The sequence below is a fragment of the Meriones unguiculatus genome, chromosome 14 (genome assembly GCF_030254825.1).
Source record: "Meriones unguiculatus strain TT.TT164.6M chromosome 14, Bangor_MerUng_6.1, whole genome shotgun sequence".
Lineage (NCBI taxonomy): Eukaryota > Metazoa > Chordata > Mammalia > Rodentia > Muridae > Meriones > Meriones unguiculatus.
This window is the reverse complement of record NC_083361.1, coordinates 5,616,023-5,640,521: the sequence shown is the minus strand read 5'-3', so window position 1 is coordinate 5,640,521 and position 24,499 is coordinate 5,616,023. Positions and strand designations below refer to the sequence as shown.

The window sequence follows — 24,499 nt, the reverse complement described above, 5'->3', positions numbered from 1 at the left end:
CAGAAGCAGGTCGAGCCTGTCCCTGCGAGAGTTGGCATCTCCGAGCAAGCCCTCCTTCTGCCTGTGTCTCTCCTCCTCTCTCAGTCCTGTGTCCCCCGCCCTGTCAAATCCATCTAAAGCCCCAGACTGCTGAAAGGCTTTCTACTCTACGGATTCCTTCTTCTGCCTTCCCAGCTTTCTTCTTCTCTCTCTGCACATACCTCCTACGCCAGCTGGAACCCACTCCTTACCCTACACGCCTTTCCTCCTCCAGGCAGCTCTCTCTCTTCCTCCTTTCCTCCCTCCATTCCTTTCTTCCTTGAAGTTTTTTGAAATAGGGTCCACTGTGTAGACGAGGCTATACTTTATACTCCTGATCCTCTTCCTCGGCGTCCCAAGTGTTGAGATTGCTCACATCTGTCGCCACAGCTGGCTAAACTGTCCCTTAGTCCCTAAACACCTTTTGCTCATCTCCAGTTCTCGGAACTCGGCACCCATCCTAGGTGAAGCTTCCCTGGTGCTGTCCCCATCCTGTCCCTTCCCAGAATTGCTTCTTCTGGATAATCCTCATGCCTGTACTTACTTTCTGTGTCTTCTTTTGATTTTTCCAGAATAATTTCTGTTTCTTCCTCCTCAAAGGGAAGTATGCTGCCTGGTTCCTTGCACTTCTGAGCCTCCTGCCTCTACGTCCAGGGTGCTGGGGTTACAACCTGGCACTACTACGTCTGGTTTATGTGGCTCCAGGACTTGAACCTAGGGCCTTGTGCACGTCAGGCAAGCACTCTACCAACTGAGCTATGTCCCCAGCCCAGGAACTGTGTATTTATTTACTTCTTTCCTGCCCACCGGCAGCATGCCTTACACAGGATGCAGTGGAGATCGGGGGAGAACTGCCCCGCTCATCCTTTGGCCTAGCTCTGCGCTTTCCTCTGCTGGGCCAGGGCCCTGCATATGAACCAGCTGTTGCCCCTGGGAGCAACATGGATGACTCCAGAAGGAAGCCAGGAGCACAAAGAAGCAGAAGCGACTGTCCCAGAGACCCCCCTCGAGGAGGGTCGGAGCTGCCCTGACCTCGGAGCACTCGCCCCACGTCCTTGAACTACCCGACTTCCCACCCAACCCTCAGCAGGGAGTGGGATCACTCCAAGTGACGAAACAGCCCAGTGACACAACCAGCTGTGCAATGAGGTCCAGATGGCCCAACCGGTGTCGCAGGCAGGTGCTGGGACAGGACGGGGACTAGAGCCGTCCTGGCAGAGGAGCCCTTATCTGAGGGCTGGGTTCATTACCCCAGCCTCAGGCAGGCCGAGGGTGGGAGGCCTCAGTGTCATCTGCGAGGAAGCTTTGTGACCCCAGAAGCCGGGACCTGCTGCCCAGGGCCCTCTTGAGCGTCCAGGAAGCCTCTCCCATAGGCACACAACACCTTCTGCTTTGCTCAAAGCAGGGAGGACACGGCCTTGAGGAACAGCCTCCTCCCGTGAGGACCATGTGACTGTGGATGTCATCTGGTGCTCCTGGAGGGGACGAGAAGGAGAGTAGAGTGAGGTGGGTGGAGTTACTCCCCAAGGGTTTTCTGGAGGACACAGATTTGAGCGGGTGGATTCCTTCTGTTTAGCTAATTAGCGCCCCTGTGCCAAGGTCCTTTGCGCCAGGCTAGAAGAGCAGGCCCTCTGGAAGAAGCCGGGACCAGACAAAAGGGAACAGATTATGCAAAGCAGCTCCATTTAGACGTGCTAATGGCGGAATCCAATTTCAAGCCCACTCATGCCTGCTGAAGAGCTAACATTAACACCACGCCAACATCTCTCTGCCTGGCTCCAGGCTCGGCTCTCTGGTAGGGCTTTTGTAGCATGCTGACGTCTCAATGCTGTTTTCTTTCCACACCTAATGGTACCAATAACATCGCCAGTTCTGACCGTATGGCAGGGCCTTGTGCTAAATATTGAGTGCATGATCTCATCGAATTATCAGAAGTTCTGGGAGGTTAGCACTATAATTACCTACATTCTGTGGGTGGGGGAGCCATGGCAAGGAATAGAGGTCGCAGGGCTGGTGCGTGTGTGTGGCAAGGCCAGTGCGAGGGCCCCAGAATTCCAAGGCCTCTGCTCGCCCCTTGCTCCCCTGTGCCGTTCCTCAAAGAGCTTCAGCGTTTACTGTGAAGTAGATCCTTGACCTGAGAGTCCAGGGCACACTCCCTGGCCCCCTTGGCCAGATGTGCTCAGCAAATGAAAAGAAGGAACTAGCAGGGCACAGTGAAGTCTGTCATTCCAGATACTCCAGGAGCGGAAGCAAGAGGAAGCTCAAAGCCTAACTGGGTTACTATGTGAGTTAGAAGAAGAAGAAAGAAGAAAGAAGGAGAAGGAGAAGGAGAAGGAGAAGAAGAGGAAAGAAGTAGAAGGAAGAAGTAGAAGAAGGAAGGAAGAAGAAAGAAGAAAGAGGAAGAAGAGGAAGAAGAAAAAGAGGAGGAGGAGGAGGAAGCCACTGCCTGGCTTTTAATCCTAGTACTCGGGGAGGCCGAGGCAGGTGGATCTCTGTGAGTTCGAGGCCAGCTTGGTCCACAAAGCAAGTCCAGGAGAGTCAAGGCTACACAGAGAAAACCTGTCTTGAAAAACCAAAAAAAGAAGAAGAAAAAGTAAAAGATGGCTCCAGATGAAGCTCAATGGAGAGTACAATGGTGGAGTCCACTGTGAGGGAGCCTGAGCGTGGCTTAGAGGCAGAATGTGTGCAGCGCCCCCAGTTCAATCCCCGGTACTGGGCAGTAGCTCAGGGGTGGGGGTGGGGAAGGGGGAATGGTACCGGCATTTGCCAACTGCAAGGAGCCTGCAATTAATTGCCTCCATTTCCAGATGTCCCACATAGGAAAACCATCTTCCCACATCAAGTATGTCTTTGCAGATAATGTCCTAGCTGGGTGTGGTGGCCACAGCGACGTAGATACAGAGAGACCAGCCTCGGCTACATAGCAAGATCCTATCTCAGAAAACAAACAAGAACTTTAATCAAAGACAGTTCTCTAGTCTGGACTCCGTATCTGTAGCTGTAGCGCCTAAAGGCGTAACAGCTCTAAACACAAGCCAGTCTGTTCACGTGCTCTCCTGAAGGAATTCTGTTTGCTTGCAGAGTTAAAAGCTGCCGTACTGGCCTGGTGACATGTTCTCATTGGTCACCTTCCAGATGGTCTGCACACTGTGTTTGTTTTACGGTGCCTGGAGCTGGACCTGCTCAGCAAAGCTCTACTGCTGAGCCACATCCATCCACAGCTCTCTTTTACTGTTTTTTGTTTGTTTTTTCACATTGTGTGTGTGTGTGTTGGGGGGGGGAAGGGTAGAAGACAGCTTTCAGGAACCAGTTTTAGCTTTCTACCAGCCAAACCATCTTGGCAGCTGGGGAGATTCAGGCAGTGAAGTGCTGGGCACGCATGAAGTCTGGCCTTGGATCCCCAGAATTCACGTAAGAGGCTGCGTAGCTGCGTGGATTCCTGGGCTCACTAGCTAGCTGCCTAGCCTCTTGGTAAGCCAGTGAGAGACCCTGTCTCAAAACAAAGTGGAGGAATGCCATCTGGACACACACACACACACATACACACACCCCATTCCCAGGCTGGGCTTGAACTTTCTTTCCTCCTGCCTCAGCCCCCAAGCGGCCGGAAAGATAGGTTCAGTTCTCTGATTAATTTTCAAGAGTGCAATGGTTTTTCTATTAAGCACTGACTGGTCTTAGGGTCCCTCTCCGTGCTCCTCACCTTCCTCCATCCACACTGCCCTGGTGACTTTGTGTTCAGGAGAAGGGGGAGATGGGTAGGCAGTTGTCAATAAGGGGAGGTCAGGGCAGTTGAGTAGTGGAGGGTGGAGGGTCAGGGAAAGCCTCCGGGGATCCCGCTCCACTTTGAGTAATTATATAGAGTGATGGGGTCCCCCTGACTCTGTAGCTCCATGGTAGGCCTCGCTGTCATGTTACAATATAAATATTAGACACTTTGAAGCAAGTGTGGCACAAAGAAAAGGCAGGGGAGAAAGAGAGAGGAGTGAGTGAGCCAATGTGACAGAGACAGTGTGAGAGCAAAATGGGGAGGGAGACAGACAGAAGGACAGGCAGAGAATGTGAGAGAGGAGAGATAGGGAGGGAGGGAGACAGAGAGAGAGAGAATTAAGAGGGGGCTTTATCCTGGCCCCTGGCAGAGATGACAGGCGATGACCTCACAGGTCGCTAAGCAACCTCGGTGCTGCCTATGCTAACTCTAGTTATCCCCATTCCTTCCCCAGCACACCAGTAAACCTCTGTTGTTGTTTTTTTTTTTCACCACCTGCCCCCACCCCACCCCAAATGTGACAGAACTTGAATGTGGTAGGAGGTGAGGCCCAGCCCTGATTGCTACATCGTGACAGCTCTGGAGCAGAAGCCAGCTTCGCTGCTATTGGGGTTGAGTGATTAAAGGAATGGACACCAGATGCTGGGTGTGGGGGGGAGTACTTTGGGGACAGATGAGGGATCGCTGCAGAGGGAAGGGAGCCTGAGGTCTCAGGAGAGGGTTCGGGCAATCAGTCAGAACTCAGGGAAGAACGCCCTCCCCTCCCCCAATGCCAGTGAGCAGTATTACCACACTCCGAGGCCCTCCTCCCACTCTTGAAGTTGTTTGCCTAAAGCTTCTCCCAGGAAGACTTCCTGATCCGTCCCCCCCCAACACTGAACTTCCAAGCCCTCCTCCCATTGGGTAATCTATAAATACTTCTTGTCGGTGCTGGGAAGACAAGGCAGCCGGCCGCTCCTGTGGAGGGGGCGGAGAGCCACCAAAAGAAATAAATAAATAAACAAGCGCAGGAGGTGTTAACAGGTGCTGGGAAGGAAAGGACGAGCTAGGGAGGGGCCTGTGAACTGAGACCTGGGGCGGGGAGAGATTGAGCTGGTGCCTGAGGCAGGAGGATTCTTGCAAAGCCTGTGCTACAGAGCAGGCGTGGGCAACTCAGCGCGGAGAGGGGTCGGGATGGGAGAGAAGAGAGTTATCAACACCCCATCACCTTGAGGGCCTTTCCCGCCAGACCCTTGACCTTGAGGGAGGAGGCTACCCAGTCTAGGGCTAATGGAAAGCTTGCAAGTTGGGACCTCCGAGGCTCCAGTGAAAACTCGGGGTTAGCCAGGAGTAAGGCACCGCTGCCCGCTGTTGGAGGGCCCCACAGACCCAGACATCCCCTAAGGGTCTGGGGCCGTCTTGATCGGAGATCCTCGGTACCCGTTCACACAGCAGGAAGCATGGTCACCAGGAGGACCAGGGCTTCTCCCCGGGACAGCCTTCTCGCCTGCCCCCAGGTGGCTGTGGCGGGGTACTGCAAGGTCCTCAGTACTGTCGAGTAGATGAGCAATCCGGAGCCTCAAGGTAAGAACCAATTGAAGTGGGAGGAGTAGACCATAATTTACGCTCCGAAGACGTATGCTTAATCAGGTGCCTTTCCCGCGTCGGCTTGGGGCCAGGTTTCTCTCACTGATTCACAGCTTGCTTGAGGCCTGTGCCCCACGACAAGGACGACTGCCAAGCGCTTAGCCAACTTGCAAACGGCGCTGCTCTCACTCGATTGGCAGGGTTTTCCTGCCTTTCCTTTACTTCCTGCCCCCCTCCAGCCGGGATTCCGGGGGCGGGAGGACAGTGACAAGGGGCCCTACACGGGGGCACCCTGTACCAGTTCCATAAAACACGGAACTTTCTGGTCCTGTCCCGGGGGCTCCTCAGCCTGCGTCCCAGCAGGGGTTACATGGCTTTGGCTTCCCCTCCGCTTAGCAGCTCCCTAAGCACTGCCACTCTCTGCTGGTCCCCAGCCCGCCAGGAGTGGACGGCATGTCCAGGTGTATTCTCCTGGCCGCTCTGTCCCGCCCTGTGCGTCCCCACTGCAAACCTGATCTGTCGTTTTGAACAGCCTCCCGATTCCCAACCGCCTGCTGTTTTTGATGCCCTGAAAGCACAACAGAGCAACTGCTGAAAACAGGCGGGGTTTTTTCTTTTTTTTTATTTTATTAAATTTTGTATATCAATCACAGGTTATTTACTCTGCATCCCAGAGGCGGTTTTGCAGAGGGAGAAGCTTGCACGAAGCCATCAGCCAGCTCATCCCTGTCACCCAAACCCAACTGAGCCCAGGTCTCATCTCTCTCCAGCCCACCACATCTCATCCCACGCTCAGGAGAAAGGCTCTCAGCCACGAACCCATCTTTCCACTCCCCTGCACCCGGGTCAGCAGGGCCGTGTTAAAGAATAACAAATCGGGGCTGGAGAGATGGCTCAGTAGTTAAGAGCACTGTCTGCTCTTCCAAAGGTTATGAGTTCAATTCCCAGCAACCACATGGTGGCTCACAACCATCTGTAATGTGAACTGATTCCCTCTTCTGGCAGATGTAAATGTAGACTGAACACTCATATACATGAAATAAATAAATCTAAAAAAAAAAAAAAAAAAAAAAAAAAAGAATAACAAATCGTGAGAGTCTTGGGGAAACAAAGAGTGGTGTTTTATTTATTCGAAAGTAGGAAGCCCCTGCGGCCTTGTTACGGGGACTTCCGGTCACAAAGGGAAGGTGAAGAAACTGGCCGGTTATCCTAGGACGCTGATTCGTCTCCAGGACACCGCAGCGGAGTGGGGAGGATGAGGACAGATAAACCAGGTCTCCGGGTGAGCTGATGCGGGATGTCAATGCCCACATAGGTCTGCCGCAGCAGAGAGGACTGTGGGTAAGTACAGCCAAGCTCCCTGAAGACCTGCCTTCTTGAAGAGTCGGCAGTGACTAGGACGAATCTTCTAGAAGAAGGGGTGGGGAAAAGCAGGAGAAAAATGAATGACAGAGCACAGCCACTCCTACATCAACTGAAAAACGAACCCTTTCATGAAGATTCCTGGCGCCAGTGGCTCCTTAGCTGGGTCCCTTCCTCAGCCACCTTCAGTTCTCTCACTTTTACTCCTACATAAAACCCACATCGTGGTCTCAGGAACCACTTTCCGGGCCAGGCATGATGGTATGCACCTGGAAGGCCAAGGCGGGATCATTAGGCCACCTGAGCTACACAAAAAAAGACCCTGCCTTAAAAATACAAACCAAAATGTGGACAAGAAAAACAGAGCTGCCTTCCAGGGCCTTGCTTCCCCTGAACCGCTGCCTCCCGGAAGGCTTGCCTAACCGCAAGTATTGCAGCCAGCCTTCCCATTGGTTCTGTTCCTTCATGGTTCTCTCTCTTCAGCCCTCCAGCCAGTATTCCCCGCTCATAGACAGCCCGTGTGTCCTGGGCCGTTTTCTCAGGAGTCTCCTACAAAGAGGATGCTGCTCCTCATGCCACCTCAGGATCCACCCCGAGGAAACCAGACTTCTCGGCCACTCGCCGAGGTCCAAGGACATGCCCAGCCTCCAGCCTGCCTAAGAGGTGGCTACTTCTGCTCCTGGCACTCAGCCCTGTGTGGCCCACTTCGACACTTACCTACCAAAACTTCATCCACTTCAGCAGGCCGGGTTGTGCCCGGGAAGCCTGCAAGGCAAGGGGAATGGCTGAGCGGACATCGGGACATCGCACGTTGCCACCTCCCCCAGCAGCCTCGATCCCTGCCGGCTGTACCCTCTCAATCCCCCATACTCACCGAGGACGAAGAAGGTACAACTCCTCCCTGGAAAGAGAAGATCAAGAGAGGTGACTCTTACGGCAGCCCTTTCTAGGCTCCACCTTGGCCTCAGGCTCCCCAAGGTCCCCCATTGGGGACCTTGCATTATCAACGAGGACCATCAGTCCGTGATTTCCCCACCAGAGCACACATTTTACCAGCAAGATATTGAATACGGCTCCCCAAACACAGCACAAGGGAGGAGCGGGAGAAGAGAAGAGCTGTCCTGCCCGTGGGCTGGATGGAGGTCAGCTGTACGTAGAGGCCAGGGGAAGCCTATGGCGGCATTTCCTTCATCGGTGTCTCTTCCTCATCCATACTTCCTCACTTCATTCATTCATTTCGCCTTTGCTTTTGTGGCGTGGAGCAGCGACGCACAGCCTCACACATGCTAGGCACCTCACGCCACTCAGCCACGTCCTCGGTCTTCATATGTTGAGACAGTAAGTTGCCCAGGCTAGATGTGAATTGTAGCCCAGGCAGTCCCTGAACTTACGGTCCTCCTGCCTCAGCCACCATCCCAATCCCACCACAAGTGGCTAAGAAGCCAGGCTTTTGGCCGCCTGCCTGTGCTTTCTCTTATCTTTGAAGAGTGTTCTTTCGCCAGGGCGTCGCGGTTCTGAGCATCGGGAGGGAGTCCCCGGCCTGGCTTTTCTTTGTCAGCCTGATTGCCATCTAACAGATTCACTCTGGTATTAAATCACCTGGCTTACTTCTTCGCTGGCTGGCTGGTTTTAAACCTGTTTTGTATATGTCCGTATTTGGGCCACGGCGCACACGTGGAGGTCAGAGGACAGCGTGGAGTAGCCAGGAGTAGCCAGTTCTCTCCTTCCACCATGCGTGTGCAGGTCTCAGGCAGCGAGGCCTAGCAGTGGCCTTTACCTGCAGAGCCATCTCACGGACCCCTGAGACGGCCTTGTCCGCAACTACGCAAAACAGACCTCCCAAATCGTGGGCTGCTATCCTTCACCCCAGCTGCTGCCCCACAAGGGGCAAGAGCGAGCATCCCCAGGCGAAGCTCTCATCCCCTGCTGTGTTTGGTGAACAGGTGTAAACTGGTTGCCCAGGCTTCTCTCCGGCACCTACCCTGGACCTGCTCCGGGTAGGGAGGTGATGGTGGTGCCGCCCACTGCGGTCCCCCTTACAAGCAGTACGGTGGAGGAAGGACGCAAGCCTCTCCCCTGCGCCAAGCAGAGCCCCACCCCCCAAACCCAGAGAAAACAAAGCCTTTCAGAGCTCACCTTGGGGGTGGTCTTGGCATAGTATTGCCAGTTGTAAGTAGGATTCTCCTGTGGGCTGTTGTGGTAGTTCTGTGGGAACAGAAGGCCAGGGGGGTGCAGAGAAGGGAGGATGGTGTTTTATTGTGTGATATCCACTTCTTTGCCCGGACAGCCAGTTTCTTAGAAGCCATACTTTGTCCCCTCCTTGTAACACGGGCTCTCTTTCTTGTTACCCCACTGTTACCCCAACTGGAGCCCACCCCATCTGGTCCTTCCTTCTCCTTCCCTGGTGTCTATCCCAGCTCCTCAAATGTGACGTGGGAGGCGAGGACCAAGAGGAAAGGTGGCATTTAAGTCAGGCGGTCAGGGGAGATCTTACCTTGGCTGTGACAGCGGACACCTCTTGTCTTGCTGCCTCAGGCTGCGAAAACTATCAGATGGGAGGGAAGGGAAGAGGATGTGGGATTAGCCAGCCTGGGGAAGGAGGCAGGGAGAGAGAGACCCGGTCCCCTCCAGGGAGCCTAGGGGCAAGAAACTCACCTGATCGGAGGCTCCCCCTGCCCTCTTCTGCAGCGACGCCACATCCGAGCCCTGAAAGGAGCCGGAAGCCCCCCGTCAGTGTCCTCCAGGCCTTGCACTTTGAGCTCTACCTCCTCTTTGGGCCCTGCCTATTCCACCCCACTCCCTAATGGTCCCAGCTAAGCCCAGTAGGGCTGGAGGGTGCCGATGGCCCAGATAGATCTAGGACACGGATTTCCACACTCAGCATTGGAGAGCAACGGTGGAGGACCCAGTTGGGCAACAGTACCACCTCCACACACGCTGTAGGGTTGGCAGCTCCGAGTGGACACGGTACTAGAATGACAAAGGAGACGAACCCACACGGGTCCCTCCGCCCCGGCCAGCCGTGTGCCTGTGCCAGCCCCTGAGGGTCTCCCTGCAGGCCCCTCAGTCCTACTGTACTGAGGCTGTTCTCCACCACATGCTTTGGAGCTTAGTGATTAGGTTCTCATCGAAGGGAAGACAGGCAAGGAAACATTTAAAGCAGTCTGCAGTGCGTACCTCACAGGTCCTACCCATCTGACAGAGGAGACAGGGATCAAACCCACCCTAGGCGGGGGCCCTGCCACTGAGCCACACCCCAGCCCCTCACTGGGGGATTCTAGGCAGGGGCTCCACCACTGAGCCACACCCAGCCCCTCACTGGGGGATTCTAGGCAGGGGCTCCACCACTGAGCCACATCTCCAGTCTCCTGACCCTGAGTCTTAGCCCCACCACCTGCTCTGACACTGAGGTCACATACTGGCCACTCACAGACCTTTAAATACTTTTTCTTTTGGCCGCCTTCTTTTTTTTTTAATAGTTGCAAATGATTTAAAATCAGATTTCTAATTTTTCTTGGAAAAAAAAAAAAAACTGTAGTAACCCTGGTCCTACATGTGTGCTGGAGAAACTCAGACAGCCTTGCCTCAGTTCTGGCTCCCGAAGGCCACTAGCCACGCAACACTGAGGTGTGGCTTTCTGACTGACCCAGTGGACCTGATCATCCTCCTCCCCGAGACCCAGCTGCCCAGCCCCCTGCACCCGCCCGAACTCACCTTTCCCCCTCTGATTCCCCTCGGCTTTCCTCCCCGGACCCCTTTGTCATCACTTGTCGTCCCCATTTTGTGCTCCCCCCCCACTCCACCCACTTTCCCTCGGTACCCACCCAGCTGTGGCTGTCTCCGCGCCAGGCCACGCCCAGAAGGATAAGCAGCAGACCACAGACCGTGGCTGCCTTCATGGTTCCTGCTGTGGCACAGTGAGCGCCCGAGCCTCCTGCCCTGGGATTTTATCCTAGGAAGGCCCTCCCACCCTACCCTCTCAGTGACTCATAGCTTCCCTCTCTCACTCCCACTCCACCCTGCTCAGGGTTGCATAAACCCGGGAGAGTGGGAAGGGAAGGTGTCTTCCCTCATCAGGGGCAGGAAGAAAGTCAGCAAGCCATCATCAAGAGCTGCCAACCCCAAAAGGACGGGTTCTGCCCAACCCCCTTACCTCGATCTGTTTCCAGTTGAAGAAAGGGGTGCTGCGTTTGAAATTCTGGAAGGAGAAGGGGACATGAAACAGTGCCCGAGGTGCCAGGACTCAGAGGGTAGGAAATGACAGCACACCGGGCAAGGTGCCAGGAGCCTTTAGGACGGGCCAGGTGTGGCTTGGGGTTGGGTGAAGGCAAGCATATGGGAAACTGAGGACGCTTGAGTTTGAGATAGTGCCGGGGATAAAATATAATGACACGGCCTATCTCAAAGATGAAGAGCGTCGTCAGCCCTGGTGGCACACGTCCAGAATCTGCATTCAGAAGGCCAAGGCAAGAGGACTGTGAGGTCCAAGCTAGCCTGAGCTACATGGTGAACTGAAGGCCAGCCAGGGCTAGCTTAGTTTTAAAGCCCAGATAGGCCTACATAGCGAGATCCTGTCTCAGAAACGTAAGATAACAACTGAAAAGAGGGGCAAGACTCAGGACGTGATGACCAGAACCCCTGGGTCTCTGAAAGGCGAGAGTTCTCTCACCTCCCAAAGTCTGCGGAAGTAAAGTAAGGCTCGAGTGCTGGGAGGCTGGAGGCGGCCCTGTGAACAAAAGATGGGGGACAGGTTAGCAGGGAGCCTGCCACTCTGTCTGCCTGCAGCCTTCAGAGATGCCCTGCAACTCATGTGAAAGGGATGACGGGAATCCTCAGGGACAGCAGAACCTGGAAATGAGAGCCGGGCTAGATGTCTGCGCCCCATGGCTGCCACGCCCAGTTCCCTGTTCTCCCAGTGCCTCTCCTTGGCACAAATGTTGCAAACCCCTGAGGACTCGGGGTTACCACAGTCCCTAGCACACCTCCCTGCCTCCTCCCGGGACAGCAGTGGAGGCAAAGGCCCGGAAACGGTGTCAGGTAGCTATGGTTTATTTCCGGGGGAGGGGGTGTGAGTTAGGGGTGAGAGGAGGGTGACACACAGCTCCTCATCTGGAGGTCGTGGTTTGCCAGAGCGCCCCTTGTCCTGAGCAGAGAAGTAGGCTCTAAGAGGAAGCTGGAGGAGTGGGAATCTGGAGAGCAGTGGGCGGGGTGGGCTGGCAGGCAACCCCGCTCTCAAAATCTGCATGGGTCTTTTAGGAGACACTGTCATCTCTCCACACAAACTGTATGTCCCAGCCTGGGCTAGAACCCCTCCCCTCACTCCCCCCACTGGCTGAAGGGCTCAGCTACCTCATCCCCCTTCTGCCTGGAAAGACTGGAGCTGAGTGCCCTCTCCTGCCCAGCTCCACCTACTCCTTTCTCCCAGACTGACCTGCTGGAAGGCCAGTTCCTGTGAATCCCACCTAGCTAGCGTTCCCAGATGAGCAAAGATGCTTGGTTGTGTGTGCGGGCCCTTGGTGCAGTTCCAGTCTCTGTCCTGGCCTCATAGAATCCTTAGTCCCCCAAGGACTACATCAAGGAGGCTCACCCCACCAGAAGCTGGTTTCTTGAAAAACCGCTCTCATCCAAGAGTGGTGGTGCATGCCCGAAATCCGAGCATTCAGGAGGCTGAGGCAGGGGACTCTGAGGCTTGAGGTAAACCCGGGCTTCCTAATGAATTCAAGACTAACCTGAGCTACCTCGGGAGGCGCCATCTCAAAGTTAAATAATAAAGTCCATAAGGAAAACAAAATGTATTTTGTTCATTTAAACCAGAAACAAATTGCTGCTCGGAAACCACCATCTCTAATGCCTTGCCTCGTCCCTCAGAGGTCAAAGAGACCTTCCTGTTGTTTGGGCAATTCTGCCCCCATCTCATCACCCTGCTTTCCCATAAAATCTTTGGAATGTCTTAGGATGAGGATTAAAATTTTAGCAGCTCAAAGAGGCTAGTCCGGTGGCAGGAATGCTTGATGGACAGAGTCAAAGGAACTGTGGGGGAATGAGGAACCACAGCACAAAGTGAAAAGGGGGTCTTTCAAGGCAAGCCAGGCACCTAAATTATTAAGTGCCAATTTTTAAACTTTGGCAAGTAACTCATGCTCTTTTTTAAAATGTGTCATGGTGACTCTTGAGAAGACCAGCCCCATCTCTTGGGTGTCTGCTATCTTTTCTTTAAAAAAACAAAACAAAACAAAACAAAAAAACCAACGTTTTCTGAGCCTGGTGCCTCAGGCCTCTCGTCCCAGCTACTCAGGAGAATATTGAATTCAAGGGCTACCTTGACAACTTAGTGAATCCCTGTCTCAAAGTAAAAAGTTAAAAAGAATGCTAGGGAGATAGCTCAATGGTGGAGATCCTGCCTAGAATCCCCCAGTGAGGGGCTGGGGTGTGGCTCAGTGATAGAGCCTCTGCCTAGAAAACCCAGTGAGGGGCTGGGGTGTGGCCCAGTGGTAGAGCCCCTGCCTAGAATCCCCCAGTGAGGGGCTGGGGTGTGGCTCAGTGGTAGAGCTCCTGCCTAGAATCCCCCAGTGAGGGGCTGGAGGTGTGGCTCAGTGGTAGAGCATCTGCCTAGAATCCCCCACTGAGGGGCTGGGGTGTGGCTTAGAGGTACAGCACTTTGTTTGGCTTTCTTGTGGCTCTAGGTTCAAGCCCAAGCACTGAAAAAAATAATTTTTTAAACTACAAATAGGGCTGGGAAGACATCTCAGTGTTTCAGAGTAGTTGTTGATATTGAAGAGGACAGAGTTCAGATTGCAGCACCCACATCAGGCAGCTCAAAACTGCCTGTACCGCCAACACCAAGGGATCTAATGGCCTCTTCTGGCCTCCACAGGTACCACCTCCCAACACACAAGAGACTGATAACACACACACACACACACACACACACACACACACACACTTCTTTTTAAAGTAAAAATAAACTCCAACTTTGCTTTTTTAAAAAAATGTCACTAAGCTGGTGGTGCATGCCTTTCCCGGAACTCAAGGAGGCAGAGGCAGGCAGATGTCTGTGAATTTGAGGCCAGCCGGTCTACAAAACAAGTCCAGGACAGCCAAGGCTACGGAGGAAAACCTTGCCTCAAAAACAAACAAACAAAAATGGCCCAAACAGGCACATCTGTCACCCACAGTCATGGTTTCTTCCTGAGGACTTTGAATTTTTTTTTTCTTTGCCTTTCATCCTCTCACTTCTTACCAAACTATCATGATGTCAAACCGTTCTGACCAGGGGCATTTACTGTGAAAGGAAAGGGTGGAGCAGGGAGAAAGAAAAAGGGTTTCACTGCCCCAGCTGTGAAGACTGCACGTGAGCAGGGTCTCTCCCAAGACCTGTCCCCCGTCTGGTACTAAGCAGCTCCCCCTGCCTGTTTTCCTTGTTTCTCTGAGTTTGTCAGTCTTCTATGTCCTTGTAGGTCCATGCAACTCCTCATTCAGTGAATTCCCAAGGACCGTTCAGTCTGCCTGATCCCTTTTGTGTAGAGCTGGGGATTGAACCCATAGTTTCATTGGTGCTAGGTGAGCAGCTCTACCACTGAGCCACACCTCAGCCCCTCACTGGGGGATTCTAGGCAGGGGCTCTACCACTGAGCCACACCCCAGCCCCTCACTGGGGGATTCTAGGCAGGGGCTCCACCACTGAGCCACACCCCAGCCCCTCACTGGGAGATTCTAGGCAGAGGCTCTACCACTGAGCCACAGCCCCAGCCCCTCACTGGGGGATTCTAGGCAGGGGCTCTACCACTGATTTCAACTCAAGCATTCACTGATAGGTTTTAATTTTGAGATATCATTTCCTTAATTTGCCCAAGCAGGCTAAAACTCATTTTGTAGCTCAGGGTGGTCTTGAATTTGCCAACCTTATTGCCTTTTCTTCCAAAATTGCCAGAATGACAAGCCAGCATCCTGACAGGTCTAAAGGAGAGACTGGACCGAGGTTGAGGGTTCACCTGGGATATTAAAGACATCCATCCCCTCTGCTCCATCCTAATAATTTCTGAATTCACCCTCTCTTTCCAGGTCTCCATGGGCTTCCCACTCATGGACTCATTTTGTTTGACCATTTGCATAAACACCTTTTTAGTAGCTCTCATTACTGTACCCCTGCCTCATCATGAAGCTGTCTAGCTGTCCTCTCTCGGTCCTCTGCTCTCAGATCAGCTGTGCATTGCCTTCTGGCCCTTACCTTGTTGATGGCATCCCAGTTAATGAAACGCAACTTGGCTTTTAAATTCTGCAGAGGAGACAAAAAGCAATGTCCAAACCAGATCATGAAAAAATGTTTGCTTTTGTTTTGTTTTAGGCGAGAAGGGGTCAAGAGCTGGCCTGGAAAGATGGCTAAGTGGTTAAGAGCACCAGATGCTGTTCCAGAGGACCTGAGTTCTACCCCAAGCACCCACGTGGTGGTTCACAACATCTGTAACTCCAGTTCCAGGAGCTCTGATGCCCCCTTCTGGCCTCTGCCTGCACCAGGGACACACGTGGTGTACCTACATATGGGCAAGCAAATCACTCAACTGCTTAAACTAAAACTTTATGAAACTTCCAAGACGAGGCTGTGGCTTTCCCTTGAGATGTTGGGGCTGAGGAAGTGGGATGGCCTCTCCGAAGGGGAGTCAAACAAGCTCACAGAACTCACCTCCCAGAAACCGTCCAAGTCGAAAGGCAGGGATGGTGCATCGTAGTTCTAAGGAATGGGTGAGAAATGACAGGAGGTTAGGAGTGTCTACTTTGTGAGCAAGAGGGAGATGTCGGCGTTGGGCAGGAAAGGGAGAAAGTACGCCTGAGACCCTAGTCCAGCCCAAGGTAGAGGGCGTCCCCCACTTACCACACTCTTGAGTTCACTGACGGCTTCATTTTCACCGCTGTCTCCGCTGGACCCATGCTCCTGGGTAGGGGAAGGGAAGACTGAATGTTCAAGGCTCCCGTTCACCGTCGCACCCGCACCTGTCATTCTACCCAGGCCCACCATGTCCACCTCTGCTCTCTCCTCTCTGTGACCTTTGCTCTTCTCTCTCCCACGCCTGCATGGGACTTAACCCCATAGCTGACCTAATCTCTGGAGACACGTGCTCTCCACGGTGCCCAGGCTTTCTTCAAGCTTGCCGCAGTCCTCCTGTGTCCCTGAGGACAGATCTGCTTCATGCCTGCCTGCCCACATTCATGCTCTTGCCCCGACTTTCTTCTGCCCCACCCCACCACGGAGAGAAGTGTTAACATGTAGTCTCCGCGTGTGCCAGGTACCACGCCTTAGCTTGCCATGAGACTTATTTGAGGTGACTTCATTTTACCAGCAGGGGCCAGCAGGGAGTATCAGGCTCTGTCTGCCTACATGGGCCCCGCACCGCCTTGCTTTCACGATAGTACAGAAAAGTCTATGGGAGCTAGGAAAGGCGAGCAGGCCAGGGTCCTCAGACTCAGAGGGTCAATGCTTGAAAAATACATAGATGATGAATGGCAGACTTGACATTTAACCCCCGTCTTTATACCCAAAGTTCAACAACTTCCCGCTTCTCTATACTTATTATGCACATTTGAATGTACATATGTGTATGTGTATGTGTATATGCATACATATGCATGTATGCAAATTCCCTTGATCTGTTTGGGGAGGGCAGTTCAATTACTTGGAATTGAACCCACCTCACCTATGCTGAGCAGGGGCTCTATCACTGAGCCACACCCCCAACCCCTCACTGGGGGATTCTAGGCAGAGGCTCTACCACTGAGTCATACCCCTGTTCTCTTTTACTTTTAAAAGATCTCTCTAAGTTGTCCAGAGTGGCCTTGAACACACTCTATAGACCAGGCAGTCCTTGAATTCCAGACCCTCCTGCCTCATCCTCCCCAGTAACTGGGATGACAAGTCTTGCTTCCAGAATATCTTCTTGTGTTACTTTTGTCTGGTTTCCCGCTTGCCATCAGTACGGCTCTGATTCCAGATGGAAGGAGAGAGGGGAGCAATGGTAGAGGAGGGGAGGGAGATCCCCGCCACCATTTTGGGGTTTTGGTAGTCACTCAGCAGTTTGTACGAACAGCTTATGAAAAGAAATACGTGTTTTTGTCTCTTGGCACTCTGTCCCACTCTCCAGCATCCTTTCCGAAAGCCACCAAGGCTGTCCCTTGACTCACCTGGTAGTCATGGGAGCCCCCAAGGAGACGGCTGTTTTCTCTACTTTCCTAGAGAGACATAAAATGCAGAAGTCAGCGGGGAGGAGAAGGCAGGACAGAGGGGAAAAGGGATAGAGAAGAGAGGGTGGAATCGCCTTCTCTCTTGTAATCCACCAGGTCTTACGTCACCTGTGACTGCTCACTTACTCTTATGAATGCATCACCATCTGTTAATTAATATGCATTTCTCCAGAACCCAGCACGAAGCGCCGTTGCCACTAAGCCACCAGAATCCTCCCCTGGCCAAGCTGCCACACTAAACCAACGCAGACTAGAAACTCCAGGTGAGCTGGTCTCTGCTCTGGGCAGGAAGGGAGTGTCAGCTGGTGGGTCCCTGGGTCCGAGTGGCACACGGCATGCTGCCTGGCCAGCTCCTGAATCCGTCTCATTCCCAGAGCCACCAGTAGGCCTGGCCAGGATGTGGGGACACTTGCCCTGTTAGCAGCCCTATTGAAGACTAGTGACTACTGTATTCTGCAAATTGAGTGTCTACTCTCTAAGCCTGCCATTCCCCTCCCCCCCCCCGCCCCATGCCCTGGTGTCCCCTTGGACCTCAGGAACCTCCCTGTTCTCTACTCAAGTACAAAAAAAAAAAAAAAAAAAAAAAAAAAAAAAAAAAAAAAAAAAAAAAAGAAGAAGAAAGAAAAGAAAAGATTAAGGGTTTTGTTTTGTTTTGTTTTTCAAGACATGGTTTCTCTGTGTGGCTTTGGCTGTCCTGGAACTCACTCTGTAGACCAGGCTGGCCTGGAACTCACAGAGACCTGCCTGTGTCTGTCTTCCAAGTGCTGGGTCTAAAGACATGTGCCATGAAGCCCAGCTGACTCCCTGTGTTCCTAAAGCTGATTTACAGATAATAAATAAATAAACAAATAAATATGCCACAAGCATTAAGAAGGTGAAAGACCTGCTCTTTAAACCGAAGCACCCATAACAGGGAGCACCTTAATACCCAGTTTGTCAGAGAGCTGCTGCCTCTGCTCTGCGGCCCCCTCCTCTGACTTCTCCCAGTCTTGTCTTGCTCCTAGCCCAGTGACCCCTGCTGCCGCCAGGGCCCAGCCCAGCAGCCTCAGCACCTCCAGGGATCTGGTAAGAAACTCCGAATTCCAGCCCCACCCCAGAGGTGCAGGCTCAACCTGCACTTTGCACAAGACCTCTAGGTGTGGACAGGAGTGGCCCACTTACTCAGCCCTCGTCACTGCGGGTGCTGACCCTGGCACCCGGATTTCCAGAGCAGCTGGGAAGGTGTGTGCGTGCGCCACTCCTTGGCTAGCCCTCCCTGAATCCTGGGCGCTGGCCAGGGACGGGGCATCTGAAATGACTGTCTCTAAAATGGGTTGATGAAATACTGAAGGCGGGCATGGCGGTGCATACCTATAACTCTGGCTCTCAAGCCTCGAGTGTGGGTTAGCCTGGGCTACAGTGAGAGCCTACCTCAGAAATAAATAAGACCGGACTGGTTTACACAGGGAATCCTCACGACCTCATCTGGGTGTAGAGCAAAGCATAGCGCAAAAGAGTTTGCCTCCAAGTTCAAGGCCTGTTAGGGCTCTGTAGGGAGTTTGAGGCTAGCCCGAGGTACTTAGCGAGACCCTGTCTCAAGATAAACTCTAAAAAGAAGCTGGGCTTGGTGGCCTGTGCCTGTAATCCTAGCACTTCTGAGGCTAAGACAAAAGGAGTGCTGTGGCTTTTCAGAACAGCCTAGACTGACCCCATTGGTGATGTGTTGTCTATAAAAAGAAAGGAAGGAAGGAAGGAAGGAAGGAAGAGTTAAGTTCCAGGACAGAACATTTGCCTCTAATCCAGCATTGAGGAGCTGGGGTGGGGGAGGGGAAGAAGTTGGGGGGGGTGACATGGCTGCTCAGTGGTAGAGCACTTGCCTAGAGGTCCCCAGTGAGGGGCTGGGGTGTGGCTCAGTTGCCTAGCTTATGCACACTCGTGAAAGCGCTCACACACACCAGAGCGGCAGGGATGAAGGAATGCCATCCTGCTGTCCACTGTGACTTTGGAGACTTGGGATTTCAGGGGTCTCTGGTCCTTCCTAGTCAAGTTTGGGTTCCCTCCCAGGGTTGGGTGGGGGTGGGCACGGGTAAGGAGGCCGAGCAGGCAGGGCTCCTGGGGCCACAGCACAGGCACAGCGACGCCAGGCTGCCCCTGTGTCTGTGAGTGTGCCTCTCACCTGACTCCCAGATCCTCCGGCCACTCGGACATCGTTTCCTGGGTTGTCACACTGTGGAGGAGAGATTTTTTTGTCTTTTCCCCTCAGTCTGCTGCTCTGCACTCCCGGCCTCTTATGAAAGCGCTGTAATCACCTCCTCTTGGGAGAGAGGGGGGAGAGCAGTGCCCCCATGTTCAGCCCCGTCCCTGACCACTCTGCCAGCATCTGCGTGGACACGCAGTCCCGGCCGCTCACCTCAGGTCTGTTTCCACCGCCACTTCCGCTGCCACTTCCTCCGCTACTTCCTCCTCTGCCGCCGCTGCCACCACCGCTGCTTCCTCTGTCGCCGCTGCTGCTTCCTCTGTCTCCGCTGCCGCTGCTGCCGCTGCTGCTTCCTCCTCTGTCTCCTCCACTGCCACTTCCCTGCAGGAAAAGAATCCAGGTAATGTCTCTAAAGCATATACAAAGGGCCCAGGAGCTCCTAGCCTCCGTTCTTTCCCCGTCTTTGGCCAACAGGTTGCTAGGGACAACTTTAGTAAAAAAAAAAAAAAAAAAAAAAGCCAGGTATGGCCCAGGGATTGGAAATATACAGTGGGGAGAGTCTGGGCTGTTAGCACTCTCTCTCTCTCTTTCTCTCTCTCTCTCTCTCTCTCTCACACACACACACACATACACACCTATAAAAAGCTGCCACTGGGGCTGAAGAGATAGCTCAGAGTTTAAGAGCACACACTCTTCCAGAGGACCCGTGTTAAGCTGTCAGGACTTAGGCTAGGATGCTCAAAACAGCCTGTAGGTCCAGTCCCAGGGGACCCACCCGTCCGGCCTCCAAGGGACCCTGCACTCATTAGGATATACCTGCATGAACATATACACCCCATTTTTTAAAAACTAAATGAGCTGCCACTAGGGGACAGACTGGGCTTGCTCCATCCCAGCCCTTCTTTGCATACCTTCTCTTACAAAAAAAAAAAAAAAGGAAGAGGAGACCCTGGGTCCTTACCCTGGAGACTGAATAGCCTTCGTCAAAACTAGCCGTTTCTCTGTCCTGAATGGGGAGAGAGGGTCGTCTCAGACTCGGGCACATAAAGCCGCCTGCAATTAGCTTTATCTAGTTGGTGTTTTGTTTTGTTTTTGAGACAAGTTCTCATGTGGCCCAGGACAGGATAACCTTGGGCACCTCACATAGCCATGGCTGACCTAGACTCCTGATCCCGCCTCTACCCCCAGGGAACTAGGATTCCCGGAGCACTTTCTACCAATGGACTGAAGAGCCCTTGGACACCCTCTCTCGGAGGGCCTCTCTAAGATGACCTCTCCTGGCTCCCCCCACGCACCACGTTGTCCACGCCGCAGCTATCCTTAAGTCTCCAAGGGGGGAGACCCTCCCCTGTTCTCCTGGAAGCATCCAGAACAAGCAGGGGGTTTCTGGTTTGCTTTGTTTAAGATAGAGCTATGTGGCCCGGGCTGGCCTCAAACTCACAGCAATCCTCCGGCCTCAGCTTTCCAGGCGCTGGAGAGTACAGCATTTCCTCCCTGTCCTCTTCCCTCCCCTCACCCTCAGCTCTGCTCAACCAGCAGTAAAGGTTGGACCCGGGCAGGAACGTTCCCACCATGGCAGGGAGTACGGGAAGGGAGTAGGCGGTGTGGGACGCAGGTAGTGCCCCTGTGTGAGGAGCCCCGTAATCAGGGCTGGGGGCTGGAGGCTGGAGGCTGGAGGAGTCCCGGGTGACCACTGCCACAGAAGCCATCCACTCTAGGGCCGTGACAGCGTTAAGGGAAACCTCAGAGCCTTGGTCCCCGGCACCCCAACAAAGAAACTTACCCGGGACCCAGAGCTGCTGCTGCCACTGTGGCCTTGGCCGCTGCTGCTGCTGCTGCTGCTCCCGTGGCCGCTACTGCCCTGGCCGTGACTACCGCCACCGCTGCTGCCGCCGTGGTCACCGCCGCTGCCGCCTCCCTGAAGTGGGGAGAACAGAGCAATGACTAAGCGTAGGGCCCCACCACCGTCTTCCTTGGCCCCTTACAGGGTCCTGTTAGCCTCAGCAGGCCCCTAGGAAGCAGTGTATCCCCGCCTTCCCAGAGCTGAACCACAGGCCACGCCCCCCTCTTACCCCAGAGCTGCTGGAGCTTCCGTGGGAGCCAGATGGTGGCGGGTTGGTACACTGTGGATGGAAGGGGGACCCCACGAGGGCAGAGGTCAACGCCACCTCCATGGATCAGGCCTCTCTGTTGATTGTCTCTTGGCTTCCTCGCCCCTCCCCAGTTCCCTCCCTCTTCCCCTGGCCCGGGGCCTTCATCCCTTCCCACCGCCTGTTCCTCCTCATCCCTTCTCTGTTCTGTGGCATGCACCCAGACACCCCTCTGTCTTACCCCTGAGTTTGGGTTGCTGCCTCTCACTGAGCCGTAGCCAGGCTGAGCCACAGCGCCCTGCAGGGAGGGTGAAACTGAGTTTAGGATCCAGAGGATAAGGAGGGGTGGGGAGGACAGGGTTGGGACATGGGTCTGGGTGGGGACTTTACCTGGCCATTGGTTTCATAGCTGAATGACCTGCCATTGCCTCCCTGACCCGCAGAGCCACCCAGAGAGTTGGTTCCATAGTTGCCTTCTGAGGCCCAGGGAGTCCCCTGAGCACCGGGATTTCCCTGGCTTCCAACACCACCTTGAGAGCCAAACATGCCATGGCCTCCAGATGTCCCCTGCAAGGACAATACTCCCATCCTTAGCGGGCCTATCCCTGACATGCATGAGAGAGGGAACCAGCACCATCAGAGAGAGGAGGAGGGGAAGGAGAAGGGGGAGGGAGAGGGAGGCCACCCAGTAGAGGGAAAACTCGGGGCAACGAAAGAAAATGTCCCAGACAGCCGCCCAGGAACCATCTGTTCACACTTTGACCCTAGACGCAGCCATCCCCAGCTGCGCTCTGCACACCCAGCTTCCCAGCCACTCACCCAAGAGCCAGAGTTGTGGGCAGCATCTATCCCTCGTCGAATGACATCCTCAGCCTGCCTGCCAACCTCGTTCCCAGTGTTCCCCAGAGACCGCGCCGCTTCCCCGAGCCTGTGGTCAAAAGCATCTCCCCTGGCCCCCCTCAAAGCAACGCCACCTTCCTCTCCATGCCCCTGACTGAGGGCATCCTGGATTCCTGAGCTGGCTGCCTCTTTAGCCCCTTGGCCTACAGCCTCTCCAACTCCGTGGCTAATGGCATCTCCCACTCCTTGTAAGGAACCTGCCCCTGTGCCCTCTGCTCCATTCTGCAGTGGGCTGGCTGCCCCGCTACCCAGACATAGGGCCAGCAGGAGACAGGCCAGGGAGCCCTGTAGCTTCATCTCTGCCCAGCTCCCTCTCTCCCCCAAGGATCTTTGCAGCCCAGCCAACTTCTCGTCCCCTTCTCTCTTCCTCTGGGCCTGGACCTCTTGCCTTTCTTCCTCTGCTTCCTTAGTCTGCCTCCCTCAGGACCCACAGCCTTCCCTCTCCGTTCCCAGACTCCCCTGCTTTCCAGAGCCTTCCTTCTTGCCACTACCCCTTATACTGTAGGTTGGGAGAAGGTAACAGGGCTGGGCAGCCTAAAGCCCCTCCTCCAGTGACTCAGGGCCTGGCCACCACCGATAGGGTAATGAATCTTAATTGTGAGTGAGAGCCTGTGTTGAAACAGAGAGAGAGAGAGAGAGAGAGAGAGAGAGAGAGAGAGAGAGAGCCGGCTACCAGGGAGGGAGGGGAAAGAATAGGATGAGACGGATGCAAAAGTGTTCCAGTTGCCTAACTGCAGGAATTTGGGGCGCAGGGTGGGGACAGGAGCATCCGAGGAGATAGTTGTTGATAGGTCTGGAGGCGGCAGGGTGGGGGTGCTTAGAAAACAGGGTTCACAAGCAGGTGAGACCCCCAAGGGTATAAGGAGAGGAAAGCCACGACGATAGAGGACCCATCCCAGCTAAACCAGCATGCTAGGGCCGTGAAGACAGGGAGAGGTGACCTTTCCCTGTTCCCCAGGCTTCCCTGCAGGCGCCCCTCCTTGTATGCTTCCACAGCCCAGGAGACACTGAGAACTCTGGGACTGCCGTTAAGTTCCGTTCTGAGGGCCTGGGGACCCCCGTGTTGAAGGAACGACACACTTCTGTGAGCGGCCCAGGAGGAAGGGTTTGGGCAGCTGTCACAGAGCGCTCGGGGCCCTGGGCGAGGAGCCCAGGAACGGGGCGGGCCAGCCACCCGTAGGGGAAGAGTAGGCGGGAAAGACCAAGGAAGGGAGAAGCTGACCCCCGACGCCCATCCTGTTTACCTGCGCCACAGAGGGGTATGCGTGTGTGTGTGTGTGTGTGTGTAAGAGCTCACAGCCGCTGTGCTGCTTGCTCACCACCGCAGCCTTCCCCAGGGGCCATTGCAGCCCTGGCAAGGAAGGAGGGATCGCCCCAAGACCATCCCCTGCACTCGTGGCCTTCACCCTCTGTCATGGCTCCAGCAGGGGAACCCAGGCATCCTCCCCAGTCTCATCCCTGTCCGACAAGTGTGACTGCTTCTCGGGTTCCCAGGGGCTCCGGGTCCTCCCACTTGGAACCATCCTGTATCACTGGTTAGGAGGGGCCAGTTTCCATCTGCCTTTCTCAATGTCTGTCAGTCATTCCCTCCCCACCCCGGCACTGCACCCCGGCTTGTAGCCGTCAACACTTCTGTGTATATCAACACCATTCCTGGCTGTCCCTCTCTCCCACCTCCATGCTGCTCCATTGCTGCTGTTCTAATAATAATCATTAATACTAATAACAATCATCCCACTACTAATAATAACAACCCCAGCTCGTTTGTCAAAGGCCGCCTATGTGCCCAGATTTCTGGGCTGGCTTCCATGTGGTCAGAATCATCTAACCCTGAAAGATGGCTCTTTTTATTACCCTCAGAGAACACAGAGGGCCTATAGTTGAACCAGGAGCCAAGTCCAGACCTGCCTCTGGCAGAGCCCAAGCTGCTAAGCCCTGTCTGTCACTTCAGCATGTCACACCTACCCTTGCTTGTCTAGGTAGAACTAATCTTGGTTTTTTTTTTTTCCCTCTGGAGCTGTGTAGGAGGAGGGGGTGCAGGAGGAAATCTGGGCCCCCAGAATGAGTGCCAGAGCATCAGCTGACCCTACTCAGAGGTTGGATGGAGGAGGAGCTCAGGACAGAACGCTCGCTTCGTGGTTCCCCTGGCCAGGCCTCACCTGCCTGGTCCATCAGTGCTCACTTTCTGTATGCCAGCTTACTTTCTTACTTCAGACTGTTCAAGAGCCTAACATGCTGGCAAACGTCCCCGCGCTGGGAAAGTTGAGTCAGGAGAATCACTAGTTCAAGGCCAGCCAAGGCTACACAGCAAGACCCTATTGCAAACATACACCAATGACGAAGGATATTCTAAGAAAATATTTTGGGGGGTTGGCAAGGTGGCTC

At 54.2% G+C, this 24,499-nt stretch overlaps 1 protein-coding gene and 1 long non-coding RNA gene across 4 annotated transcripts; one reads left to right on the top strand and one right to left on the bottom strand.

Annotated features, from left to right (window-relative positions):
* Positions 1-5,138: 5,138 nt before the first annotated feature.
* On the top strand, positions 5,139-6,441 carry LOC132647124 (uncharacterized). The gene is made up of 2 exons (XR_009585411.1): positions 5,139-5,350; positions 6,007-6,441. It is a non-coding gene; the product is annotated as an uncharacterized LOC132647124 (long non-coding RNA).
* A 9-nt stretch (positions 6,442-6,450) lies between these two features.
* On the bottom strand, positions 6,451-22,602 carry Dmkn (dermokine). 3 transcript variants are annotated; one of them, XM_021641376.2, is made up of 20 exons: positions 22,034-22,602; positions 21,605-21,781; positions 21,456-21,512; positions 21,197-21,247; positions 20,908-21,042; positions 20,086-20,130; positions 19,338-19,505; positions 19,104-19,154; positions 16,889-16,936; positions 15,585-15,644; positions 15,396-15,443; positions 14,943-14,990; positions 11,385-11,441; positions 10,869-10,913; positions 9,371-9,421; positions 9,210-9,260; positions 8,852-8,920; positions 7,590-7,616; positions 7,433-7,480; positions 6,451-6,761 (listed from the first exon to the last, which is right to left on the bottom strand). In XM_021641376.2, exons 1-19 carry the CDS (start codon positions 22,409-22,411, stop codon positions 7,433-7,435), a joined length of 1,614 nt encoding a protein of 537 aa, XP_021497051.2. In that variant the 5' UTR covers positions 22,412-22,602; the 3' UTR covers positions 6,451-6,761. The 3 variants fall into 3 exon arrangements, with proteins under 3 accessions (XP_021497051.2, XP_021497059.2, XP_021497060.1); XM_021641384.2 differs by having other exon boundaries at positions 6,451-6,758; XM_021641385.2 differs by lacking the exons at positions 10,869-10,913; positions 11,385-11,441; positions 14,943-14,990; ... (9 more) ...; positions 21,605-21,781; positions 22,034-22,602 and adding an exon at positions 10,540-10,686.
* Between the last annotated feature and the right edge of the window lie 1,897 nt (positions 22,603-24,499).